Below are 26,378 nucleotides of genomic sequence, written 5' to 3' on the forward strand. Positions count from 1 at the left end.
AAAAAAAGCAGTCTTTATATCAAATTTCGGAAAAATCTGAAAAAAGTATAAAAATTGACATATCTTCTAAACTATAAGACTTTAGTCATAGAAAGTAAGGTTCAATAATTAGCAAATGACCTCCTCTATACGCGTATTAGCTATGGCGGGTTCAGTTCCAGTCACCCTGTATATTTTTTTCCTGTAAAAAAAAAATTTGCTAAATTTGCCGCCCCTCTAAATCTGCCGCCCTAGGCACTGGCCTACTTGGCCTATTGGTAAATCCGCCACTGAGGTCCTTATCATCATGCCATTTTGCATTATGGACATCACTTAATGATTGAAGTGAGGTTGTCTGTCTGTCTGTAACATTTATACTCGTAATTCTAATTTTTTATATCAGATTATTCTTTTCTGGATAAAGTTAAGTATTCTTGATTATTCATAAATTAAAATAAATACACTGGCACGCTCATTTACTAATTCTTTAGAAACTCAACCTTTTCTTACGGCAAAAGTGTTTTAACCAGAAACGTGCTATTAACTTCAGTTAGGGGCTTAAGGCAATTACCTTTTTCGACATAATTGGGCAATTAATTTAAAAAATATTCTTATTTAATCTTGTTTAATTAGTTTTGTTTACACATCAACCAATAAAGTAGGTAGTCATTTTACGTAAACAATACCAAGGTTACATCATAAACGATACCTACCTATTTCACTTATCATAAGAGGTATTTTGACCCGACCTGGCCTGGGTAAGAGATAGGGTAAATATAAATTTAATGTAATAGGTACAACATTGATATCTGCCAGTATCTGCTACGTCATTTATTACAAGCGCTTGGACAAATGACGAAACCTTATAATTTGGGGTCTTTGTATCACGTTTGGGGCTTAACCTTCTGTATCAAAGTTGACCTTTGATGTTACAAATCTGTTTTTGTTTGTCTTTACGTAGGCAATAATGTTAAAATAATTCGAGATAAACTCATTTAGAGTAAGTTTGGTTTGGCAAAATAATATTCATGACTACTTACAAGTAAAAGTAAGATTGACCTTTGCAATTAGATAGAGATAATATTAATTTGATCTTATTCTGTCGTGTGGTAATATTTTTTCTAGAAATATTCGAGTGCCTACGTCTAAGTAGTATTGTTACTTTGATTCGATAAAGTTGCGTAACTTGACGTCAAAAGGAATTAAATGACTCAATTACTAAGATTAATGACGAAGTAGTGGATCGTAGGTAGTAGACAAATCGATGAATAAGGCTGCGTTATTTTTATACAGTTTTTTTATTCGGTCAGATATCCATTATGGCAATAATATCGACATACATTTTCTTATAATTTTCATGCTCTTTCATGTTACCCTCATTGATTACAGTATTTACAGTGCATTGTTTCATGTACAGCTTCTTATGTACCCCTTTAATCCATCTTCGGTCAAGATCACAAGTTTTCTTAAAACCTCTTAGTAAAATTTCAGCAAATCTTAATACGGCACATTAGTAAATAAGTATGACACTGATTCGGCGTAATGCGTGCGTCTGATCGCTTCAGCCAACATCACTGAAATATCAATGGTCTGCAATTTCGGACACAACTTCATGTGTTTCTCCTGAGGTATCGTATTCGTCACCACAATAGCCTCCAAACATGAACTGTTGATCTTGTCAATGGCATTTCCAGCGAATATTCCGTGACTCAATATCGCGTATATTTTGCTAGCTCCAGCTTCACGCAATTTCTCCGCTCCTTTGACTATTGTGTCGCACGTGTCAGCTAAGTCATCTACCATGATAGCTATTCTGTTCTTGACATCTCCGACTAGCACTGTTGAGTCGCCTTCGTTCGCTCTTTGTCTCTCTTTGTGGATGATAGCAAAGTCGATCTCTAGTCTGTCAGCTATAGCAGTCATCCTCTTAGCACCACCAGCGTCTGGTGATACCATCACACTGGTTTTCCACTCCGGTATATTCTCCATGATCCACTTCGTGATAGCTGGTTCTGCGTATAGGTTGTCGACTGGGATGTTGAAGAATCCTTGGATTTGGGACGCGTGGAGGTCGATGGTGATGACGTGGTCAGCTCCAGCCACTGATACAAGATTGGCGAGTAGTTTAGCTGTGATAGGTGCTCTTGCCTTTTCTTTCTTGTCCTGTCTGGAGTAAGGGAAGCATGGGATAACAGCTGTGACGCGGGACGCTGATGCAATCTTGCAAGCGTTGATCATGATAAACATCTCCATTAGGTTATCGTTGATATCCCCACACCCACTTTGGACGATGTAGACGTCTTCTCCTCTGACTGATTCCCCAATTTCCACATTGGTTTCTTTATTGCTGAAGTACTTTGTTGTCGCTTTCCCGAGGGGTATTCCCAGTTTTGCGACGATCCTTTTGGCGATCTCTGGGTGAGAGGTGCCGGTGAAAATTTTGATGTTGGGCATCCTTGGGCTTGGGTTGATGAAACTTTTTCTTTGTTTTTCTTCTCTTGGGTTCTCCTGGCTATCTTCAGGTTTCATTAAGAGTTCTTAAAAGCGGTATCTTCTCAGTCCAGTTGCCGGACACAGAATGATCTTGTTTGCATTTAAAACTGATTTATCAATCTGGGGTCAAGATATCAGGTCTCCGGTAATCAGAGTCCCCCGCAATGGAAGTGTACATACAGTTCGTTATCTGTCCAGTAAACACAAACAACGGTTCATATTGTTTTGCGTAAGTCTGTGATAATATTCGTAATAGTTACAACACTTTCATTATGTTTATGTAACTGTTCAATAATAAAACACGGTAACGATGCAATCAATACTTTGAAAAAGCTTTAATTTAATTTGTAATTGGTATCCATAGTAACCATTCTGGTTTTCTTTGGGGTCGGCGAAATTACTTTTAATTGTGTGCCTGGCGTACCTATAGGCTTACAAATAGGTACCTACCAGCTGGGGTTGCGGTAATGCGGTATTTATTACCGTTAGGGACATATTGGAGAAAGTGTGAGAATTACCTAAATATTCTCGAATTCTCCTTGTACCTATTCTCATATATGTATAGTAGGTAATAGTACTTGTGTAGTAACTCGTCAATAAAATATCTAAGTTAGATTTGACAGTTCATAGATAGTTAGTTACTTCTAGTTTTTCCCTTGTTATTTTTGTAACATTGTACCTTGGAATAGTAGCTAGTGGGAGTTGTAATAAAAACTAATTAAAATAATATTATTAAATTTAATCATTACGTACGCCCTAACTAACAAGGTATTGTTTACCTAGCGGCGGTCCCAAACAATAGAACAAAACACAAAGCTTTACAGTTAAATTAGTTAGCAAAATTTGCTTTTAAGGTGTAGGCACTACGAGCGAGCATTGCACTCGTACACGGTCCAATAGTTGCTATTAATTAATTCCATCGAAATAAATTATATAATTATTATATTCACTGAAAATATCGTGAGCAATAACGCCGTTTTTCAAGTCACACAAGTCAATATTTGTTGTGGATTTTCTGTAATTATCGTAGTTATTCTGGTTGTCGTCCAGGCCGTATATTTTGATTTCTGTAACCATATTTGCCCAAACCGCTTCTGGACCGCAGAATACGTCGAAATCATCACCTTCACTTGTTATTTCTAGTTCTGTATGATTAACCTCAAAGTTTACTGTCATATTTGACGACATGTAAAGGCTGCCCAAGGCATGAAAGACCTCTATTTCTATAAGACCGTTGGTGACAACGCTTATTCTCTCCAATGCAATTGTGAGAGAGAAGGGAGAGTTTTTGCGAGTTAGTTCTGCTGTTTCTTTTGTATCCTGAAAAGCAAAATAAAACTGTTAAATAGAAGTTTGATAAAAATCTTAGATTTTATAATAATAATAACTCTTTATTGCACACCACAACAAGAACAAGAAAAATAAAAGAAACACACGGACGAGTTGGTACAATAGATTTGTATTTCAGGATCATCTTCTATGATCTGAGGGTATGACCTAATATTTTTTATGTGTTAAAATTTTAATCGAAAACAATCGAATTAAGAACCTCCTCCTTTTGTTGAAGTCGCTTAATGAGCTCACAATTTAATTAATGGGTATCTTTTTGACTGACGTCTACTTCACAGGCATCTCTTTGAATGATTACTTGATTAATATTATAATTCATTAATTATAATATTTATCTATCAGGTAGGTACTTAAATAGTTCTAGTAACCTACATAAAGTTATATCTTAAGTGAGTCATTCTTATTTATTTTTCCGTTAGTCGAAAGTTTCCAAGTTTGACATGGCTGTAATTACCTAAGCAAATATTTAGCATAATCTATTGTTTAAGTAAACAGATATTATAGGTGTTGTACTCAGTAAATTAGTATAGAAATCATATTAGCCAAATCAAATAATATGTAGTTCGATTTTATAATTCGCTTATAATGTTAAAACTTTTGGAAAAGGCCAACTACGGTGCGTAGGTAATCTATACTAATATTATAAATGCGAAAGTAACTCTGTCTGTCTGTCCGTCTGTCTGTCTGTCTGTCTGTCTGTCTGTCTGTATTGCTTTCACGCCTGAACCGATTTTGATGAAATTGGGCTTGGAGATAGTTATAGGTTTAAGCTTGTAAGCGCTTTGGACCTGCTCTGTAAGCTTACAAGTGTTTTGCATTAATAAATAAATAATAAATAAATAAATAGTCCCGGGAAAGGTCCCGGGACTATTTATTTATTTATTATTTTTATTACATATTTATATTACATAGGATAGTTTTTATACCGGTTTTTGAAACTGGGACGCGCGCGTTTAGGTTTTTCTGTGACTGACAAAATTCCACGAGGGCGAAGCCGCTGGCGGAAAGCCAGTACCTTATAAAATAAGTCAACTTTTTGATCTCATCAATAGCCGTCATTATTATTCCAAAGCAGTAGATCATTTAAATTGGACACCAGAGAGCTTTTTAGAGGCCGATTGCAAAAAAAACTTTATTATAAAAATATTCAAAAGTGATGTGACCAGAAATTATTTTGTTTTTAAGTGATTTTGAAGAATTTTAGTAAACTTTAGTTACTTTGTTTTAAAGTGATTTGAAGAATTTTACTGTTTATAATTATTATAATTTATCTGTCAACTTTTAAGCTAGATAATCTAAAAATAAACCTACATTTTATAACGCGCATTCTTTAGGGCCTTATAAAAGGCAGGGCAAAATGTTGAAAGAATGGAATTTACAGGAATTTAGGACCCAAAGTACGTCCTCAAGTATGTGCCTACATTTTACATAGTTTTATTGAATCTAGAAAATAACATAGATCCTAGACCTTCATTTTTGTTAATACATTTTTCCTAAACAGATTTTTATTTGGAATATTTGTTAATTTTAAAGAGTTCAGTACTTACTCTTTGAGTTACTACTATGCTGCGACTGCAAATCAACGTAATGAAGTCAGATTCCGTGGTCATCAAGGTATGAGAGTCATTCTCTTCAGCTTCTATCTTCAAGCCACCAGAAAACTCGAACCATGTTCCTGGTGGAATCCTAATGTGGACGTGTGTCTGACTTGGCTGAAGATTTGGCACTATCATCAGGTGATCACCCACACAGAATTGCGTGTTCAAGTCGTCCAAATCTGAGTGAGGAAACTGATAGAACATAGGTCTCAACACAGGCCCTTGCTGTAGCACCGTGTACAAGTAAGGCAACAGACTCAAACGCTCATTCAAAGCCCGCATCATTATGTTCTGGCGCGTTCTATCAAAAGCGATAGGGTCTCGTGGGGTATTCTTGGCGTGGATTTTGATCATTGGGAAGTAAGTCGCGGCTAAATACCATTTCACGCAGAGATGCTCCTGGTTGTCTTTGTCAAAGTGTTCTGTGTCACCGCAAATAGGTGTAGTCCAGTGCCATTGACCAGATATCCCTCCTAATGCTGCCTCTACCAGCTCTCTACGAAGACTTGTCCAAGAAGATGCGACATTCTGTCGGTTTGTAGCAGCGTTTGCCTTCATCCATACACTAGTCGAGTAAATTGGAGTGTCAATAAATTTCTTTTCAATGGCGCTCACGAATTTGCTGCCATATTCGTTATGGTCGTAAAAGTATTCTTCTCCTTGTGGCCATCTTGCGTTCCATTGTGGAATGTTATTGAAGGCTATTTTGAAATTCTGTAAAAGAAATAAATAATGTGGAGTTTTTCTATTATGACTGAAATATTAGGTTTTTGCTTGAAAGATACTTTTATAATTCGATTCTCTTTTGTTGTTTCGTCAAATCGTCTTACATAATACATAATACTTAATTTCTTCAAATAATAGGGTTTCTTTTTAAAGTACCTAATAGGCATTCGGAGATATCTGTATATTTGCTATAGGCTTTACTGTAAGAGGATGCCTGAACAAATAGATTCAGATTTACGATTGTGACTTAACTTAGTTTGACTAATTTTGTCTGTTGTATCTTGTCGTAGTTACAAGAACTTTAAAAGGCTGAGTTGCACCACCTAACTTTACCGTAACTATGACGTTAACCGATGTTTTTTGTATGGAGTTTCACAGATTTTTGACGTTTGTCAAAGTTAAAGTAAGATGGTGCAACCCAGCCTAAGCACTACGCATTTAAGGTTTAATCTGAGCAATATGTCTCGTTATTAGGGTTCCACGGACCGAATAGAGAATGATAATATAAAGATAGATTCACAAACAAACAAACTAACCCATTAGCAATTACTTAGTGAATAGACATTGTGTATCCAAGAACGGGGATCATGACATTGAAAAATGTAATAGCCATTGGAAATAATGTATTGGGTAATAATGTGATTGTGGTTGATCTTTCGATCTAAAATCAACTTTAACGTCACAACAGCCTAAATATTTTAACACACGAACTCATAAATATTAGGATGATAATACTGTTAAATAATTTGACTTTTTATAATTTACTTACTTCATTAAAATAAGGCAAAAGCTGTTCAGTTTCGTTATGCAACTTCAATGACTGGTCCAGCGGCCAGCTATCCACCAAAAAGGTTCCGTCCAAGGTTTCGTTATACGCCCACAGCCTATCCAATAAATCCTCAGACGCATTTCCATAATCTGGGTACGCAACGTTGTAGTCATTTACAAGACCCAAGTACAACCCAGACGAAGGCGACTGTAGCATATACTCTTCGAATTCACAAACGATGTTGAAACAGGCCGATCGAACATCTGTCGTATTAGACCCAACATCGTCCGTTTTGTTTTCTATTTCTTCTTTGATGTAACGGATCTGGAAAAGGCAGGCCAAAAAGAGTAAGATTTCATATTTAAGTTAATATAAGTTGCTAAAAATGTTGCCCAAAACCTGTAATTGACGTATATTTTCTCTTTGAAGCCATGAAATAGTTATTTTGAGTGTGAATTTGTCATGTCAGTGAATTGTAAGAACTCTAAGAAAAATAAAATTTCAAGGCCCAAAAGTGTTAAAAGGACAGATAAACTTTTTCTGAGAAACAGCTGAAAAAGAGAAAACTAACAAAAAAGAAATAACGGTTACAATAACAAATATTTTTTTCACGAAGATGAAAGTTATGAAATGGCCAAACTTATCTTCCAAACAAATGATAAATGAGCAAGTATTTTATAAAGATTGTTATTATACTTTTGGACGTTGACACTTACCTATTCACTTTTATAAGTACCTAAGTATCTTTTGAGAGGCTGTTTGAATGTTATTAATTTGATAGAGCAAGTTGCCTAAATTCATTCAAGTTTGAATCTAGACTATTCATTGGGGTGTTTAACCTTACTTGATTAACTTTAAAATACCTACCTACTTTTCTAAGTAATCTCGATCAGTAGGTTTTCGTTGTGACTTCAATCATTAAATACTGCATTTATTTAGTTCAATTCAAACTATCGATATTTTGCAAAACTGTGATTCTTAGCAGTTTTCTGTTTCCTCATAATAATATTAATAAGTTATTTCTTTTTTCTTCTGCTCATAAGGTAGTCAATTATTTTTCGTAGACGTGACATTATTGTGTGTTTTTGGAGCATATTATTGCTAATCAAATATGCAGGCACATCCGTTACGTGTCATATTTGATTCCAACGCTACTTATTTGTTTTGTTACGAACAGACCAAACCATTGCTGATGTAAAGACGGCAGCACATCTAGCTAAGCAATGTAGCTCTTAATTCAATTATTGTAGGTGCGATTTTGCAACATAAATCTATATTCTGATCTGACTTTTGTACCTATCTGTGTCAATGCAATCAAAATGACCTATTGATGGGTGAACCTAAGATACAAACAGTTAACCATTTACAATGGAATAAAATAACTGTTTGCCCGATCTGTACAAATGAAATCTACATGGTGACTTTGGTGGACTACAGGGAGTGGCTAAATTTTTAGGAGCAAAATCATTATTTCTATTAATTTTGTAATTATTTATTTTTATCCACTGCGTGCGGTTTCAAAATTGGCACACGTAGATAATTTACTTCGTTCATAGAAAAATACAAACACCCAGTTAACTGCAAAGTTTAATAGATATTTTAAAATAATAATAAGCCCCTTAATATGTACAACGTGTCCCAAAATTCAAGGATAAGCCGACGCCACAGGACGGACATAGTCATGACTACTTTAGAAAAAATAAGGAAAAAAATCTATCTCAATTATTTTTTTACTTACACAATAAATTATGAAATTCGACGAAAATTGACACCCCTTATGATATTTTACATTACCACGACCACAATTTTTCAGATATTCCTGTTTTTCTGTTTATATCGACAACTTAAGTAGTGCTGCTGTTCACCCCAACTCTTAAAACCCCCAGAATCCTTGCAGTTTTTACACAAAAGTTAATCAAAATATGTTATTTCCTTAAAATTTTCAACGATTTTTACTTTCACTCCACTTTGACTTATCGTTTTGTAAAAAAAAAGTATGAACACTACTGCGGCAAGTTTTTTATAAAGTTGACGCAACTATCCAAGATTCCAAAATGGTATAATACTCTAAGAAACCTAGTCGCAAAAAAGATATGCGTACCATTTTTACAAGCACTTCGCTTGTTAGTTAGTATGGGATAAATCTTGCAACTGAATTTAAAACCAGTTCTCCTTAACCAATTGAGCTAAAATTTGGTATACTTGTGTAAGTACGATGACAATGCAATATTAATGGTACCATTGAGCTGGATGGAGTCTGGAGGTGGCCATAGGAACTCTTAACGAAACGGCGGAATTGCATCTAGTTTGGGTTCGTTGGACTTGTCTTTTCGAGCACTTTAGTGCTAGATGATGTCCAGGGTCCTGATAATGAAGTCAAGAGGTGGCAGAAGCTGGCCATAGGAACTCCTAAACGAAACGTCGGAAGCTTATCGAGTTTGGGTTCGTTGGATTTGTCTTCCCGAGCACTTGGGCCATGAGATTGAGAAACAACTGAAAAGTTTAAAATAAAATTGTAATTAAAAAAAAAACTTTTTTTAAAAACAAGCTTGACTTCGTTTGAAAATTATAACTGACTTCATCATCAGGACCCTGGACATCATCTAGCACTAAAGTGCTCGAAAAGAGAAGTCCAACGAACCCAAACTAGATGCAATTCCGCCGTTTCGTTTAGAAGTTCCTATGGCCACCTCCAGTCTCCATTCAGCTCAATGGAACCATAATATTACATTTTCATCGTACTTACATAAGTATACCAAATTTCAGCTCAATCGGTTGAGGAGAACTGGTTTTAAATTCAGTTGCAAGATTTAACCCATACTAACTAACAAGCGAAGTGCTTGTAAAAATGGTACGCATATCTTTTTTGCGACTAGGTTTCTTAGAGTATTATACCATTTTGGAATCTTGGATAGTTGCGTCAACTTTATAAAAAACTTGCCGCAGTAGTGTTCATACTTTTTTTTTACAAAACGATGAGTCAAAGTGGAGTAAAAGTAAAAATCGTTCAAAATTTTAAGGAAATAACATATTTTGATTAACTTTTGTGTAAAAACTGCAAGGATTCTGGGAGTTTTGAGAGTTGGGGTGGACAGCAGCACTACTTAAGTTGCCGATACAAACAAAAAAACAGAAATATTTGAAAAATAGTAGTCGTGGTAATGTAAAATATCATAAGGGGTGTCAATTTTCGAAAAATTTCGTAATTTATTGTGTAACTTAAAAAATAATTGAGATATATTTTTTTCCTTATTTTTCCTAAAGTAGTCATGACTATGTCCATCCTGCGGCGCCGGCTTATCCTTGAATTTTGGGACACGTTGTATATTGGAATGAAAGAATAAAATAAAATAATGGGCACCCACGAATTATATGTATTTTGATAAAAACTACGATTTAAAATAATTTCGATAAAGTAATATTGTTATTTGTTCTATAGAGCTTATCAAAATTTTTTGGCAACTGTTTGCAATTTCACCCTGTATACAAATATACGTGGAATGTTTTTGTAAATCTTTGGAAGGATACAGTACCTACTTAATTTGATGTCATGCGCCTCGTTGAGTAGGTAAAGTCCACTGTAGTGCAGACTATACACTTTTATCCCAAAGTCGGCCCTATTACAACTACGTAAGATGTACTATAGCTTGAAGTGCCCTCGTCTGTACATTACGTAATCCTGATGGAGGTATGACAGACTGTTTTACGAGGTAAACAGTACATATCCCAGACCGCAGCCGTGTCCTTAGAAAAAGTTACATTCCCGGCAAATGACATTGGGAACTTTTTGCCCCACTTTTCGAAAAGTAGCGGACACAAACGAAACCTATCACAGATGATACATACTAATATCCAATGAATTTCCGTGCATTTTTTTTTCTCTCTTATATGGGAATATTGAGAAAATTAAGTTTTAATATTTTATTTTATTTTACATTTAGGTAACATTTTTGACGACCTCCGTGGCGGAGAGGCGCATACACCGGTTTTCAAGGTGTGCCGGGCCAATCCTGAGGTCCCGGTTTCGATTCCCGGCCGGGACAATATAGAAAACGATCTTTTCACATTGTCTTTAGTTTGGGTGTGTTGTGGTTCGTCGTTCCCAATTTCCATAACACAAATGCCTTAGCTACTTATTTTGGGTTGGAGTAATATATGAGATGTTGTCTAATATTAATTTAAGTATTTATAATATTTTATTTATTTATATTATTTTATTTATATTTTTTATTTATTTATATTATTTTATTTACTTTTATTGGTTACTCTGCAATGCCAAACAACATAACATGTAAAAATATCAAATCATTTTAGACAAATATATTTTCAACTTAGACTCGTCATATCTCAGAATTCCAATATCTCATAACATAGCGCTTTAAGTGAATATACCTACAAGTATAAAGCTTTGAAATAAAATACGTTTCATCTTTGTCCGCCGTGGGGCATTTTCTCATATTAAAGTTCCCAATGTCCTTTAATTCCAAAATCGCTGCCCTACGTTCATTTGGTTACTTAAATACCTAACATTGCGATGTGAACCGGCAATATAAAAAAAGTATAGGAACCAGGAACACTAGGAACTGCAGAGTGCTGATGGAACTAAGATGCGGAAATGAGGAATGCGGAAGAAAGGGGCGCGTCTTCGTGGATGAAACGATCTATATTGGCAATTTAATACTTACATAAGGCGCTATATGGGGTACAAATCTTTTCCCAGCGCTCTTCACGGCTTCGGCCCCTGCGTCTACTGCACTAGCATCGGCACTGCCATCAGAGTGGAACACAATGGGCTTAGTGCCGCAATGGCTCTCGTACGGCAAGCCAGCGAGTGTCGCGTTGGCTATGAAGGTGGTCAGGTGCGTTAGTGCTTCGTCATCGTCTTCTGACATTTCGCTGTAACGAGTAAAAGTCTAATCAAAAGTCTAAACACCACTGTTTTAATTAAAATAGAGTTTTCTTCTTAAGGGAAGACAAAAATTTATTTGCGAATTGCCCATTCTTTTAATTGAACGTTGAACTCTTTTAAGGTGTTTAGAAGGGGATGGTAAAATAATAATAATATTATGAAATTTTTAACAAGATCTTTTTCTTGTTAAAAGTACTTACATAATATTTTAACAAGAAGTGTTAGTACAGAACTTCTTTTCATCTTTCAGTATGGAATTATGTAAATATAACTATCTTAACACATTTTATACAGTACTAAGAATCTCATTGATAGCCAGGTGAACTATTACTATAAGTAACTTCTAATTGAATCCGAGTTTATTAACACTGAAACTAACATTATAAGCCTTCCGAGTACACCTAAGTCCTTGTTCGGGAAGCTTTATAACTTTAAGCTCTACCCGTCTCTTGGTGTATCGTTCGTTCGTTCGTTTCAGCCGAATGACGTCCACTGCTGGACAAAGGCCTCCTCCAAGGTTTTCCACAATGAACGGTCCTGCGCTGCCCGCATCCAGGCTCTTCCCGCGACCTTCACCAGTTCGTCGGTCGATCTTGGTGTATGCTTCAAAGTAATTAGTCGTTACAATAACCAAAAGACATTGTTAGACAAAAGCCTTCCCCTCAAGGATTTCCGTGACCGCAACTACCGGTCCTGCCCGCATCCAGGTGCTTCCCGCGATCTTTCTAATTGAAATCTTTAGACCGACACATTAGGCAGTCAGAAGCGTGACAGCAGTGTGGCAGCACTTCCAATGACTTGACCCACTTTTAGTCATGGACCTATAAAAAAAGTCGGACGGATTCTCATCAACAAAATACTGTGACATTAGGATACACCAGCTTGCCTGTACGTACAGGCCGGCACGCACACATTCACACCCTGTTACACCACTTCGAGTGCAAACTTCACACAGTTGACACATTTAAGCAGCGAAAAAACAACACGAATACGACATGTCTTGTGTGATGAAATTGTGTAAAAACCGTTCTGTTCGAACAAACAAAAATTAAGGAATCACATTTCACAGGCAAAATAATAATCCAATCACTTATTTCCCGACATTAAAATATTGAAATTAATTGAAATCAAACGTCATTCACTCGAAAAAATAATACGTCAAAGACCAGTGTTCTCAGTTATTTACGTGGGAAAATTACCCGAAATATGGGAAATTAATAATAATTTTAGGACTTTTTAGTTATTTATTACGCATACTATGGAAATAAAATAATTTATCATAATAATTGTGTTTTAATGGGATATATTTTCATAGGCAAATTTGATCCTTCCCAAAAATGTGGAACTGCAAAATTCAAATTTTCTTACATTGATTTCAAGTCAGTGTCAGGTTGTATGTTAAAAAAAATCTATCAGAGATAATAATAATATATTGATGATGCATAAGATTATGATTATAATGTACACAAGATTCGTAATTTGTAACTGCGTGAATCATTTTTGATCAACATTATGTACCTACATAACTACATACCCTGACACACTGACTTGCAAACAATGTAAGAAAATTTGAACATTGAAAATTTCGCGCCTACCTCATCGCATTCACCTTTCATCCTTTTAAAATGGCACGGAATAATTCTGTCTACATTTCCAAGTAACATCTGCCGATCTATGTTTTTCTTAAAATAAATGGGTAAAATGTTTTGGCTAACATGGCATCCCTAAATTCACTCACAAAATAGACAAACGCCAAAATTTTGCGTCACAGTTTTGTTGTAGCGCGAGTTCCGTCCGCCTTTTTTTATAGGTCCATGCTTTTAGTTTGGTCCACGGGCCAAGTCGCTGGTTTGAATTTTGTTTGAATTGAAATGGTTTGAATATAGTTTTTCTTCCAGTGACTCGTTGTTAGTTTATTTTGTCACAAAACTAGTAGATTAACGGAAATCCGGGACTAATGGACACGGGACAAGACGCAAAATTCCGGGACAATCCTGGATCCTGCCATCTGGCAACCCTAACTGCAGCAGTTTTAATTTAATAACAAAATACACGTACATTTTGTTTGTGAAAAGCAATTCAAATGAAATCCAAAACTTTGATTAAAGTTAGAATTATAATTTGAAATATTGGTCTCAATAGAAGATTTGTTTACGAAAACATCTTTACCTGACACCAACACTAAATCTCATTACTGCATCTTCGTGTTTTCTTCAAACGTTTGCAGTTTAATAATTTATTTATGCACTTGAGCGATCAAAGGGAGCTGATATTCGAGCAGATTAAAATTGAACTCATCGAAATAAACATCGAAGTGTTGTTTGTACATATTCTGTCGATTGTTTAGACATTATTAAGTAATCTATCAAATAACAAAGAAAGTTTCTTTAATTGTGAATGTCAAACAGAAAATTGTAATCGATATCATTCGGAAAATCAATCTACTTATTTAGAAAAATACTTACTCAAACTGTATTATAAATTAGTGTATCGCTTCATGCTGTAAACCCAAATAAGTTTTGGAAAATTAAAACCACTCACCTGCAAACGTGAGCTCCAAGCATCCAATACTCCAATTGTTTGTTCACCCCAATGAAACTCACAACATCCCTCATAATATCCTTCGGTTCTGGCCCTACAAACACGTGCAACTTCAACCCCGACCTTGTCATAGTTCGCAACGATATCTGCTTCTCATCCCCGACTATTATCTCCGAGGGTGTTGTCACATCCAGCAACAGCCCGTGAAAGGAACCGTTCGACTTCGCAAATATTAAAGGCGCAGTACTCAACCCCCCTTTGTATCTGTAAACCACTTTGCTCGTCCCGGATTCAAGAGGCAACTCGCCCAATCCGTACATAGTCTCGTCTGTCAACTTAAACACCATTTCCCATATGTTATCCGACGCTATTAGGGGCCCTTGTATTGTGTTGAAAATGGTACCCTGGCTTGCATTTACTACGATGTTCAGTTCGGGTGTGGACACTCGGTAGTCATATAATGGGTTGTCGATTCTACCGCCACTTACTGACATGTCTCTGGAGTCGTATACTTGAATAGATAAGTGCGTAGGAGAGACCTCATCTATGGCCAATCTTAAACTGGTCACACTTCTTTGTGAGGCGAAAGGGACTATAGGAATTCTTGGCGTAAGAACCACTTCTTCAGTCCAATTTACTACTGGTACTATATAAGAGAACCTCGATGGAAATCTGTGGAAGCAAACATCATTGACCAAATCGTAGCAGCATTGGCTGTGACATTCTTCCTGCGGGATATTACCAGCTCCACAAGGTACTCTGGATGTTCTTGGCACCAGGCAGGAACCGAATGAGTGGCCATCTGAAGGTACCGAGTCCATACTCGCGAGGAATAGATACCGGAACAATAGTGTTGGAACTAATATACTCGCGAGTAACAATGCAACTATCACTTTCAATGGCCGGTTTAGAAGTATTTTGTCGTACCATCTTACTTCTGAAATAATAAAATAAAGTATTGGTTACTAAAAATTTTAGTAACTTCATTGTGTGAACATTAATGAAATTAAATTTTGACTTTGACTGAACAGAATTTATTCAAATCACAAAAACGCAAATCAAAAACAGAGGCTATAATTTAAGCAAAGAAATTCAGAGAAAGTGCCAATAAAGTTCATAAAACAAACTAACGAACGAAGAACAAGCGTCAAAGTACTTATTCATGTTACTTTATTTGTTCTTTACTATTGGCAAAGTTAACAGTAATAATATGTAAGAAAACAGTTGTGAAACTGAGTATGTTTCCATAAGTTCCATAATGTAAGGGTAAGAGAATGTGTAGCAATCATACTATGCGAGAAAGTGGAGTGTAAACAAACTCATTTAATTTTGTCATAGTGCCTTGAAGACTTCCTTGCACTGTATTTTGCTCTCATTTCATCTCAGATTGTCGTGGCCTTCAATTAAATTAAACTTAAACTCATTGTACATAAAACCAACGGATTTAATATCAGGAATAATATCTAAGTTAATAAAATTAACTCTACATCACCTTTAGCTTTTTCATAGTCGTATGAAACTATTGATTCTTGATCTGCCTCCTTTTCTTTGCCTTGTACGTAAGGTAACATCTTTGTTCTGTACCTGTCAATAGAAGAAATTATCTATGTATGTAATTTTTTTAAATGACACATATTATTGGCTTACAAATGCAATTTTTTATTTATCTGTAAAATGGGCCACATAAGAAATACAAACAATTTGTATGTAGAGTCATATAAAAAAATTAAGCTCCCCCATTTCAAGAGGAGGGGGGTGGACCCACATATGGGGGCATTTTTGTCGATAAAATCGAAATCACAACATCGCCTTAAATTGTCGCTAGCCCTATCCCAAACACACTGTATAAACAGAACAAAAATACAATATTTAGCTAAGATTCTTACACGAATTAGTGTAGATGTTTGAAGTACCTATCCAGCTATTATTTTAGGCCCTGATATGTTATGTCAGCTACTTATGTTTGTTGTTCTATTAAACCTCAAATGATGAGGATCTTCCTTTGTCAGGAATTTCAATGTGTAATCTGAGAGACTCGATAACTTTGTGTGTATTATCTTGAACAAAACTTAGACAGAGAACGTGTGGCTTAGTAGTCGATTCGCACGAAATTCGTTCGCACGAATGTGCTCAATAATAATATTGTTTTAGGAGGCGTTTCGCCCGGATGTATTAAAATCGCGTGCGAATCGACTCCTTCGATAACTAGTAATCGCATACTATGTGCGAATGAATTTCGTGCTAATCGATTACCAAGCCGAACGTAGCACGTAGGTACGACGGCACCTTAAATATTGTGATTATCCTTTAATATAAGTAGGTACTAGTTTTAGAGCTATTTTGGAATAAAAATGTGTGCTCTAATGTGTTGTCAATATTAAAGAAACTTAAAGCTATTCAAGTGTCATAATATGTTGGACTCTTATTATAGTACCTACAAAAATACAAAAAAATATAGCTGTTGCTTTTGTGCGTTATTTATGACACTTTTCTTTTAGAACAAAGACAATTGAATTGAGAAACGGCTCCATTTTAAATCGGTAAAAAAAGTAGTAGAGTCAGTGGCATTTCCCGAGTAGGTACTAAATAATGCCAGCAATAAGAATACATACGATACAAAGGAAAGCATTAGTCTCTATTGTTGGTTATTAATACACTGTTTCATGCAATTTTCTTAAGAGTTATTTCGCTATTAGAGAGCACTATCATTATTGTCGCAGGATAAAGTCTCAACATATTAGTGTATTAGTACATAATAGAAAGATACTTCATTGTGTATCATTCAAATTACCATAATAAAAGAAATACCAAACAAAAAAGGCTTAATGATTTAGAATTATCATCTGCCCTCCTTCTAAATCTAAACAACAGATCTGATTTAACCTACCCAATGTATCCTACATGCTAACTTCACAAATAAAGTTGGATTAAATGAAAATTTTCCGATACACAACTCGAAATATTCCAATCGCAAAACTTAATGCGCTGTATGTGTGCTGTGTATTCTATGCATTCAGTTTTAAATGCATATTTAATAGATTTTCCTCTTCCAGAATTATTTGTAACCGCGACCGCAACTACAGTTATTACGTTACGATACCTGTGGTTAAAACAGGTTGTAACTTGGGTAAACCCGCAAATCATGTTGTACCAGACTTAGTACGACTACATTTTAGTACCATACGAGGTACAGGGATAAAATCCCTTAAATCGAAGCGTTCCGACCTCAATTAGGAAGGATTTAAACGTAATTCGGAGTTCCCTGCATCCTCTTTTAACGAGGTCTGTAGAGGTGAATGTGCTCATGATAATTTCAATGGACATTCTGGCCTCGTTGAAAATGCCGGAGAGGATCGCTGATTTAAAATGTAAAAGGTGTAAAAGGTGCGGAGATAATGAAAGGGTTTGGGTGGAATTAATTGTTCAGCTGGCTTCCACACACACTTCCTAGGGCTAAAGAGGATGTGTTGACTGTTATGCATGTCAGTAAAAATATTGTGTGAATGTTAAATGTGTTTTGCAAAACAAATTCAGGATTTCAAATTGTGCAATAAAGTAACAATGACTGTGTGACGTCGTATTTTAATCAAAGTTATCTACAAAGTTTATACAAAGTTTGTGGTACATTAAATTATGACATCATTTGAATGTTTTAGGCTGAGTATTTTAACCGTAACAATAGCCGGTGTTTTTGTATGAAGTTTAACAGATTTTTGACGTTTTTCAAAGTTCAGTAACATGGTGCAACCCAGCTAGAGATGGGTAAGTGCTAATAATCCGATTAATAGCAATTGGCTAATAACGGATTAAAAGCAGTTATTAGCCATTAATAGCCAATAATAGCCGATTTCAGATGGTAACCCTGCTATTAATGTTATACTAATGATTAAACATATCCCTTCATAGTTTACAAATTTAACACTTGAAATTTGGAAGGGACGTAGCTTAGGTACCGTAGAGGTGCATTAAGAAAGGAATACCCGAAATTCCCACGGGCACGGGAATTAGCCGGAAAATCCTTTTGTATGAAAAATCTAAACCATGTAAGATAGACGCTCGAAATTTGGCATGCAGGTACCTTAGTAAACTCAAAGCTTAGTTACAAGAGAATATTGCAAACTTCCCACGGGAACGGGAGTTAGCGGGAAAAAACATTTGTATGAAAAAATCTTAACCACGTAAGATAGACGCTTGGAATTTGGCATGCAGGTACCTTAGTAAACTCAAAGCTTAATTATAAGAGGATATTCAAAAATTCCCACGAGAACAGGAGTTAGCGGGAAAAAACAGTTGTATGAAAAAATCTAAACCACGTAAGATAGACGCTTGAAATTTGGCATGCAGGTACCTTAGTAAACTCAAAGCTTAGTTACAAGAGGATATTGCAAAATTCCCACGAGAACGGGAGTTAGCGGGAAAAAACATTTGTATGAAAAAATCTAAACCACGTTAAAAGGAGAAACTGACTGACTTAGTGACATATCAACGCACAGCCTAAACGGCTAAACGTATGCACTTGAAATTTGGAAGGGACGTAGCTTAGGTACCGTAAAGGTGCACTAAGAAAGGAATTCCCGAAATTCCCACGGGATCGGGAATTAGCGGGAAATCCTTTGGTATGAAAAATCTAAACCGCTTAAGTTAGACGCTTGAAATTTGGCATGTAGGTACCTTAGTAAACTGAAAGCTTAGGTACAACAAGGAATTCCCGAAGTTCCCACGGCAACGGGAATTATCGGGAAAATCCTTTTGTATGAAAAATCTAAACCGCTTAAGTTAGACGCTTGAAATTTGGCATGCAGGTACCTTAGTAAACTTAAAGCTTAGTTACAACAGGATATTGCAAAATTCCCACGGGAACAGGAGTTAGCGGTAAAAAACATTTGTATGAAAAAATCTAAACCGCGTAAGATAGATGAAGGGGGTAAAACGGGATCCTCGCGTACGAAGTCGCGGGCGGCCGCTAGTACATTGTGAGTCTTAAGAAAGTGCACATACGAAAATAGGCGGAACTACTAAACCTATTTTTATCGACAAAAAAAGTAAAAAAATATGTGAGTTTTTACTATTTATGGACATTTTCTGGGTATTTTATGTACCTATTTTTTTAGTGTCGCCTGTTATTAAGCACTAACGGCCGCCCGCGACTTCGTACGCGTGGATCCCGTTTTACCCCTTCATCTATCTTACGCGGTTTAGATTTTTTCATACAAATGGTTTTTCCCGCTAACTCCCGTTCTCGTGGGAATTTTGGAAAATCCTGTTGTAACTAAGCTTTAAGTTTACCAAGGTACCTCCATGCCAAATTTCAAGCGTCTAACTTAAGCGGTTTAGATTTTTCATACAAAAGGAGTTTCCCGCTAATTCCCGTTCCCGTGGTAATTTCGGGAATTCCTTGTTGTAACTAAGCTTTAAGTTTACTAAGGTACCTACATGGCAAATTTGAAGCGTCTAACTTAAGCGGTATACTTTTTTCATACAAAAGTATTTTCCAGCTAATTCCCGTTCCCGTGGGAATTTCGGGAATTCCTTGTTGTAACTAAGCTTTAAGTTTACCAATGTACCTACATGCCAAATTTCAAGCGTCTGACTTAAGCGGTTTAGATTTTTCATACAAAAGGATTTTCCCGCTAATTCCCGTTCCCTTGGGAATTTCGGTAATTCCTTTCTTAGTGCACCTCTACGGTATTTAAGCTACGTCCCTTCCTTTCGAGTGCCTACGTTTAGCCGTTTAGGCTGTGCGTTGATCTGTCACTAAGCCAGTCAGTTTCTCCTTTTATATATTCTTTTTTAACTACAATGTCGTTTATATAAATTACATTGATGTTTTTTTAGTTCTTTTTTGTTTCTTTGAGTAATATTTGATTTTAAAGGTGGAAGAAAAAACGTAAGAAACTATTAATAGCAGGGTTACTAGCCAATGGATGGCTATTAATGGCTATTAATAGATAATAATCAGTTATTATCCAAACTAGCTGGCTACAAACACATCTCTAAACCCAGCCTTATATTTTTGATTGTTTTACATTTGAAATTACATTCCTAATTCCTATAGATACTTTAGACTTTTTGATATCTCATTCACATTTTATTGGTAATCAACTATCTTTTTATCATTGTTTATGGATTGCTTTTGTATTGATATAGACGTGTTACGAATTTAGTGCCGAAATGGTCGAATATTGTTCAACTACGGACTGAATGTGTCATTTGTACGCGGGAACACAAAGCTACGTCCGAAAACCGACGTATGTAATCCGGCCTCCAGCACGCTTCCGATTCCTATTGCTGGTTTCGAAATTGAAGCTGGAAATTGAGGTTTTGACACGAGGTTACTTGGTAACGGGCAACCATTGACAGGCATACTGATTCCAGGGAATTAAAATAGGTCAGCGTAGCGTGCGGCGTAGGCATTTGTTTTTCATTCACAGATAATCGTAGTGAGAGGAATAACAGAAAATCTGCGATAGTGCGTATACAGTATGTAGACTAGAATTGCATACGCAGTATGTTAATGATGGCTAATCAAGCTATACAACATGGCATCTTGTGGATTGATGATTATGAGTCATGGCGGGCGAACATTATTTTGTTTTGCTTGCATTTATTGACCTACATTGTGCCACTAAATAAGTTCTAATTAGTGCAAAGAGCATAATATACGGTTGCACAATTTGTCTGACATCCCAAGTAACATTTTACTCCATTTAAGAGTTCACATTTAGTTCCAATGTGTACTTAAAGCATTAGTACAGTTCACTCGTGATGTATAAGCTGTATTATTGCAATTAATTACACCTATACCTGTCTAAGGGACTTATAGGAGTGTAGACTAGTGTAGAGTTATACTTTTATACGATTGTTGGTGTTATAATACTCTAACAACTATCCTTTAGTCAGCCATCTGACTAAGAGCATTATAGGAGGGTAGAGATACGGCAACCGCTGTTTAACGGCCTACTTGTACGATGTTATAGAGCTAGCATTTTAATAGAACACACGTGGTCATTTATAAAGCCAAAGGCTGTTATGTTTACTTGTTTTAGACTGTTATACAGCTAGTAGCTGTAGTAGGACTTGTTTGTGATAATTAAAATAACCTTTTTTTACTATCTGTACAAAAGTGTTTCAATGGTTCGCATGTACACTGTAGGCTGTTAAAAGGACTATATGTGTTGTCCATTAACATCAATAGCAGTTTATTTGTCCACAAGTACTACTCTTATTTGCTTTAAGCTGAACACGAATGTGAATGTGATATTCTATTACACATTTCCCCAAGCCTGTTTTTAGTTGTTCATGGTGGTTCTGTACATGATGCAGAGGAAAATATTATGCCTGAACCTGAAATTTCCCTTCAAAATATACCAGATATCAGAGTGTGATGATTGCAGTTCTTGTGATAGTGAATACCATTTTGATTTGGACAATTATTTAACCTTTCGCAAAAAAAAATAAGAACATGGGCTATTGAAAATCGTATTCCTCATTCCGCTTTGAATAAATTGTCAAGCATAATAAACGAATTTAAACCGGGAACACTACCGTCTGATGCTTTAGGTATTCATACTTGACTATTAGTACCTGGGCTAGGCGATTTAACGGACATTAATAATTTTTATTGCGGATCTCTAAAATTTCAGTATTTGAAAGAATTAAAGATACACAATTGACCTGAACTAGGTACATCTTAAAGCTGTACATAAGTTCACATTAGAATAAATTTATAGACATTAGCGCTGTAGTGGTACAAATGTGGAACTTCATATAGATAACAGCATTCTAACAGAACACATGTGAACCTAATATACGCTCACCGCATTAAATTGGAGTTATAACAGTTCACATAGCCGTATTTCATTTCCACCATTTTGTTCTACATAACCTAAAATATTTACCAAATAAATCTCCAAAATTAATGCAGATTTATCACAAAATTCGCAGATAGAGCGATTGAGTTTTGGTTTCATGTTATAATTAATTACCGTATAGCCCGACCAGGAACATAAAAACCCTCGCCATGTTGCGGAAAACTAATGGTACTAATTTCTTTTAATGGCAACAGTAACTGAAAACTTCATTGACATGTCACCTTGCATGTCAGTCTATTGCTGTCAAAGTGTAAACAAACTTTATTTTAAATGCGCGCAATTGATTTTGTGAATTAAATTGCTAAAATCTTTTTATAGTCGTGAAAGAAAAGTGGTTCACAATGTGTTAAAGTATTTGCCGAAGAGAAATACTAAGGGTTCGGACAATATTTTCATTGAATAATTTTTCCGACAATGGTGTCAAATTGACTGACATGTTTATCGTATAGTACAGTCCACTATGAGAATTAGCTGTTGTTTGTTTCAACTACCTATTTTAAAGCTTTTTGTCACTTTCTAAGTGTTGAATTTTATGGAATTAGGAAAGACTAGCGGCCGCCCGCGACTTCGTACGCGTGGATCCCGTTTTACCCCCTTCATCTATCTTACGCGGTTTAGATTTTATCATACAAATGTTTTTTCCCGCTAACTCCCGTTCCCGTTGGAATTTTGCAATATCCTGTTGTAACTAAGCTTTAAGTTTACTAAGGTACCTGCATGCCAAATTTCAAGAGTCTATCTTACGCGGTTTAGATTTTTTCATACAAATGTTTTTTCCCACTAACTCCCGTTCCCATGGGAATTTTGCAATATCCTGTTGTAACTAAGCTTTAAGTTTACTAAGGTACCTGCATGCCAAATTTCAAGCGTCTAACTTAAGCGGTTTAGATTTTTCGTACAAAAGGATTTTCCCGCTAATTCCCGGTCCCGTGGGAATTCCTAAGTATCCTATGACCTGCCCAGGAGTATGAAGAATAATTGTACCAAGTTTCGTTAAAATCCGTCAAGTGGTTTTTGTTTCTATAAGGAACATACAGACAGACAGACAGACAGACAGACAGACAGACAGACAGACAGACAAAAATTTTACTGATTGCATTTTTGGCATCAGTATCGATCACTAATCACCCCCTGATAGTTATTTTGAAAATATATTTCATGTACAGAATTGACCTCTCTACAGATTTATTATAAGTATAGAAGTACCGAGTTTTAAGCGTTCATGAGCAGTTGAATATTCAAGTTCTGAATTTGATTATTGATGAATAATAAAATAAATCCTACTAGCTCGATTGATGTTTTCATATAATTTATTTAAACCAGGTTACTTATAATAATATTTTTTCGTTAATTTATGAAAATATCAAATTAGCCCGTAATTCTGAATCCTGATACATAAAGTTAGCCTATTAATTTAACACAGGTACGACTGTACTCAGTGTTGCACTATCAAATGCAATTGACGCGCCTCTATGCCAGGGTTTTTATGTTCCTGGTCAGGCTATAATATAATTATAATGCCAATCCAATATCAAAAACTGAAAATTGTAGATTTCCTCTCAGCCAGTTTTAAATATTTTAAAATGAATATCGCGTTTTTACAGAGGCGCGTAAATATTTTAGCTGTAAATATGTATACATTTCACGATAAAGTTGCATTCCCAATGGCATTAACATTATTAAGTATTTAAAACCCGTGTTATTATTTGCATAAATGATTATCCGCCCGAGTTGTTTCCCTCTTGGCACTCACGTACAAATACCAAACTAATATTAAAATGTGGAAATAATTTAAGACACACGTGAACTTTAGGTAGCATTGGAGTACTTTTGTCGGACTTTATAACTTTGAAAGCTGTGCATTTAGCCACTTGTTACTCTTTATTGTCCTCACGTACGTTGTATGGTTCACACTGCGTCCCATATAGTGCCGTAAGTCAGCCTTAAGTACGATGTTACTACTTAAACTGCTATTATAATGCTATTATACTGCTAATGTACAGCCATAGTGAACTTAAAGCTGTCTAATTTGTGCCCAAACTGGTTCTATAAAAGCATTATAGCAAGCTATACAGCTCGTATACAGCTGACATACACAGCTTGTGAAGTACATGTGAACGACTATTGAACTCTTAAATGGAGTAAAATGTTACTTGGGATATTCCAGGTATCTAAACTCTAAAGATTACATATGACTTCAATATTACAATTGCGAAATTAATTTACAAATAAGTTTGTTTACTTACTTGGTGCCAACTAATATTAGTCCTTAAAACTTGTTGAAAAACTGACACTTATTTCCTAAAACACATTATAACTTCACAAACGAACACTTTATTTCTCGCCGCAAATAAATCACTTTTTGTTATTCCACTAATTATCTTAATCACGTCTTAACAATGCGGTGACGTCGTGTGAAGTACCGATATAACTCGATATCTGTGTCGATATTATAAGATAAGATATTGATAAGACTGCATTACTCGGAAGTAGATGGCCTGAATACAATTAATTAGCGATTGCTTGATGAAATTACATTAGGCTACTTAATTTCAACATATTTCATGTGTCATCATCATCATTTCAGCCACAGGACGTCCACTGCTAATAATGCCTCCTTCAGTGATTTCCAGATTGCAAATGTCCGGTTGATAGCTGCCTGCTTCCAGCACCTTTATAAGGTCATCTGTTCACCTTGGAGTTAACGGAATCCCACTTTGCGCTTGCCGGCTAGCATAGGTATAAATCGGTATAATTTAAAGTGTAAAAAAACTGCACACAAAATAGTGTATAGAAGGTAATGCTAAAAGCATTTTTTGCTCAATTAAATTGAAATGTGCAATTTTAAAATGAAATTCGTAGAGATTGTAGTTTTTGTAGCTCAATCAGGAACGAATCCAACACCTGCCTTATTAATTTTCCGTAGCCATTTTCTGACCAACCTCTTGGTCAGGCTGGTTTCCAACATCTATTTCAAAAGAAATGAGTAAGTGCAAATACGTGTACGTAATAAAAGTCATAGCCATGAATATTATAAAACTGCTAATCGCAGATGCTTAATGGCCTATATCGTAGCTTTCGCTATTCCAGGCATTATAATGGCTGTATGAATTTCTACCGCTCACCCACATATAGGGGTTATTTATTAGAAATATAAAAACTTTTGAGTAGGAACTGGAATTGCTGCTTTTTGGATTGATCTCAGCGATCCCACTTGTACCATGTGCGTAAACCTATGTTATGTTTCAAATCAAATCAAATAATTTATTGCATTACATGTGTGATTTGTATAGGTAGGTACACGGGCAAATTGTCGATGATACTGAATAATCATTTTTTCTTTCTTTCAAAAGTCGAAAAGTCGTGTTTTATTTTTCGAATCTAGCTTTGATTGAAAAAGTAAATCATTTTTTTTACTGGAAAACAGAATATTATTCCAAGTTCTAAAGGTCAATCGTTCAGGCAATCCCGACCTCTTATTCCAATGAGATTCCCATATCTCAAGATTTAATGGTACAGAAAGAAAGAAGATCTCACAAACAAATAAGTAGATATTTTCAAAAATTTTTATTGACCTTTATAATTTGAGAGACAAGTTCGTTTTTTCTAATAAATAAACAAAGGGACACTTTCTACATTCATTAGATTGCTGTGAATTGATTCCAAATATCTCTTCAGTATAGATGTTGAAAAGAAAATGGTCTGTAACAAGTAATCGATATAAGTCGTTTTCGTAGGTCGATGTTTCATTCGAGTTATTGATATTCCAATTTTTTATAATAAAGTGTTTGGTATCTTCAGAATCCAATTTCAAAATTGAATAAGTAAGCAAAACATTGTGGAATGACACTTTTCTGAAATATTCTATTAAATTGATATTTTTCTTATTTATAGATTAAATTGTCTTGCATTATTGGATGCTAGTATGAAAGAAAATGGGGTTTTAAGACTAGGTATAGTCGACAGTTCTTTTAAGACTGTACATTGTTGCAAAAGAGCACCTAATAACAACCACATATAAAATTTATTGGTTTGTGTACAAGCAAAAAACTCTCAATTTCATTTTAATGTTAATTACTTTATTAATAACTGACAATCAAAGTGAGAAAAGGTCTTATGAATATTAACGGCCAAGTGTGATT

General features: G+C 35.5%; 2 protein-coding genes across 2 annotated transcripts; both read right to left on the reverse strand.

The window, feature by feature from the left end:
• Positions 1-587: 587 nt before the first annotated feature.
• LOC135079278 (ribose-phosphate pyrophosphokinase 2-like) lies at positions 588-3,099 on the reverse strand. The gene has a single exon (XM_063973893.1). The coding sequence runs from the start codon at positions 2,506-2,508 to the stop codon at positions 1,477-1,479; it is 1,032 nt and encodes a 343-aa protein (XP_063829963.1). The 5' UTR covers positions 2,509-3,099; the 3' UTR covers positions 588-1,476.
• A 97-nt stretch (positions 3,100-3,196) lies between these two features.
• LOC135079277 (probable maltase-glucoamylase 2) lies at positions 3,197-24,651 on the reverse strand. The gene is made up of 7 exons (XM_063973892.1): positions 24,483-24,651; positions 15,858-15,949; positions 14,366-15,302; positions 11,601-11,811; positions 6,916-7,239; positions 5,370-6,134; positions 3,197-3,792 (listed from the first exon to the last, which is right to left on the reverse strand). Exons 2-7 carry the CDS (start codon positions 15,934-15,936, stop codon positions 3,379-3,381), a joined length of 2,730 nt encoding a protein of 909 aa, XP_063829962.1. The 5' UTR covers positions 15,937-15,949; positions 24,483-24,651; the 3' UTR covers positions 3,197-3,378.
• Between the last annotated feature and the right edge of the window lie 1,727 nt (positions 24,652-26,378).

The sequence above is a fragment of the Ostrinia nubilalis genome, chromosome 16, assembly GCF_963855985.1.
Source record: "Ostrinia nubilalis chromosome 16, ilOstNubi1.1, whole genome shotgun sequence".
Classification (NCBI taxonomy): domain Eukaryota; kingdom Metazoa; phylum Arthropoda; class Insecta; order Lepidoptera; family Crambidae; genus Ostrinia; species Ostrinia nubilalis.

Bases quoted from the DNA above. Each gene is read 5' to 3' on its own strand.
- LOC135079278 (XM_063973893.1), bottom strand. From the start codon at position 2,508: ATGAAACCTGAAGATAGCCAGGAGAACCCAAGAGAAGAAAAACAAAGA.
- LOC135079277 (XM_063973892.1), bottom strand. From the start codon at position 15,936: ATGTTACCTTACGTACAAGGCAAAGAAAAGGAGGCAGATCAAGAATCA. The intron at 11,812-14,365 runs GTGAGTGGTTTT...TACTCGTTACAG, and splicing joins CTTGGAGCTCACGTTTGCAG to CGAAATGTCAGAAGACGATG. The intron at 3,793-5,369 runs GTAAGTACTGAA...TTTGCTTTTCAG, and splicing joins GCATAGTAGTAACTCAAAGA to GATACAAAAGAAACAGCAGA.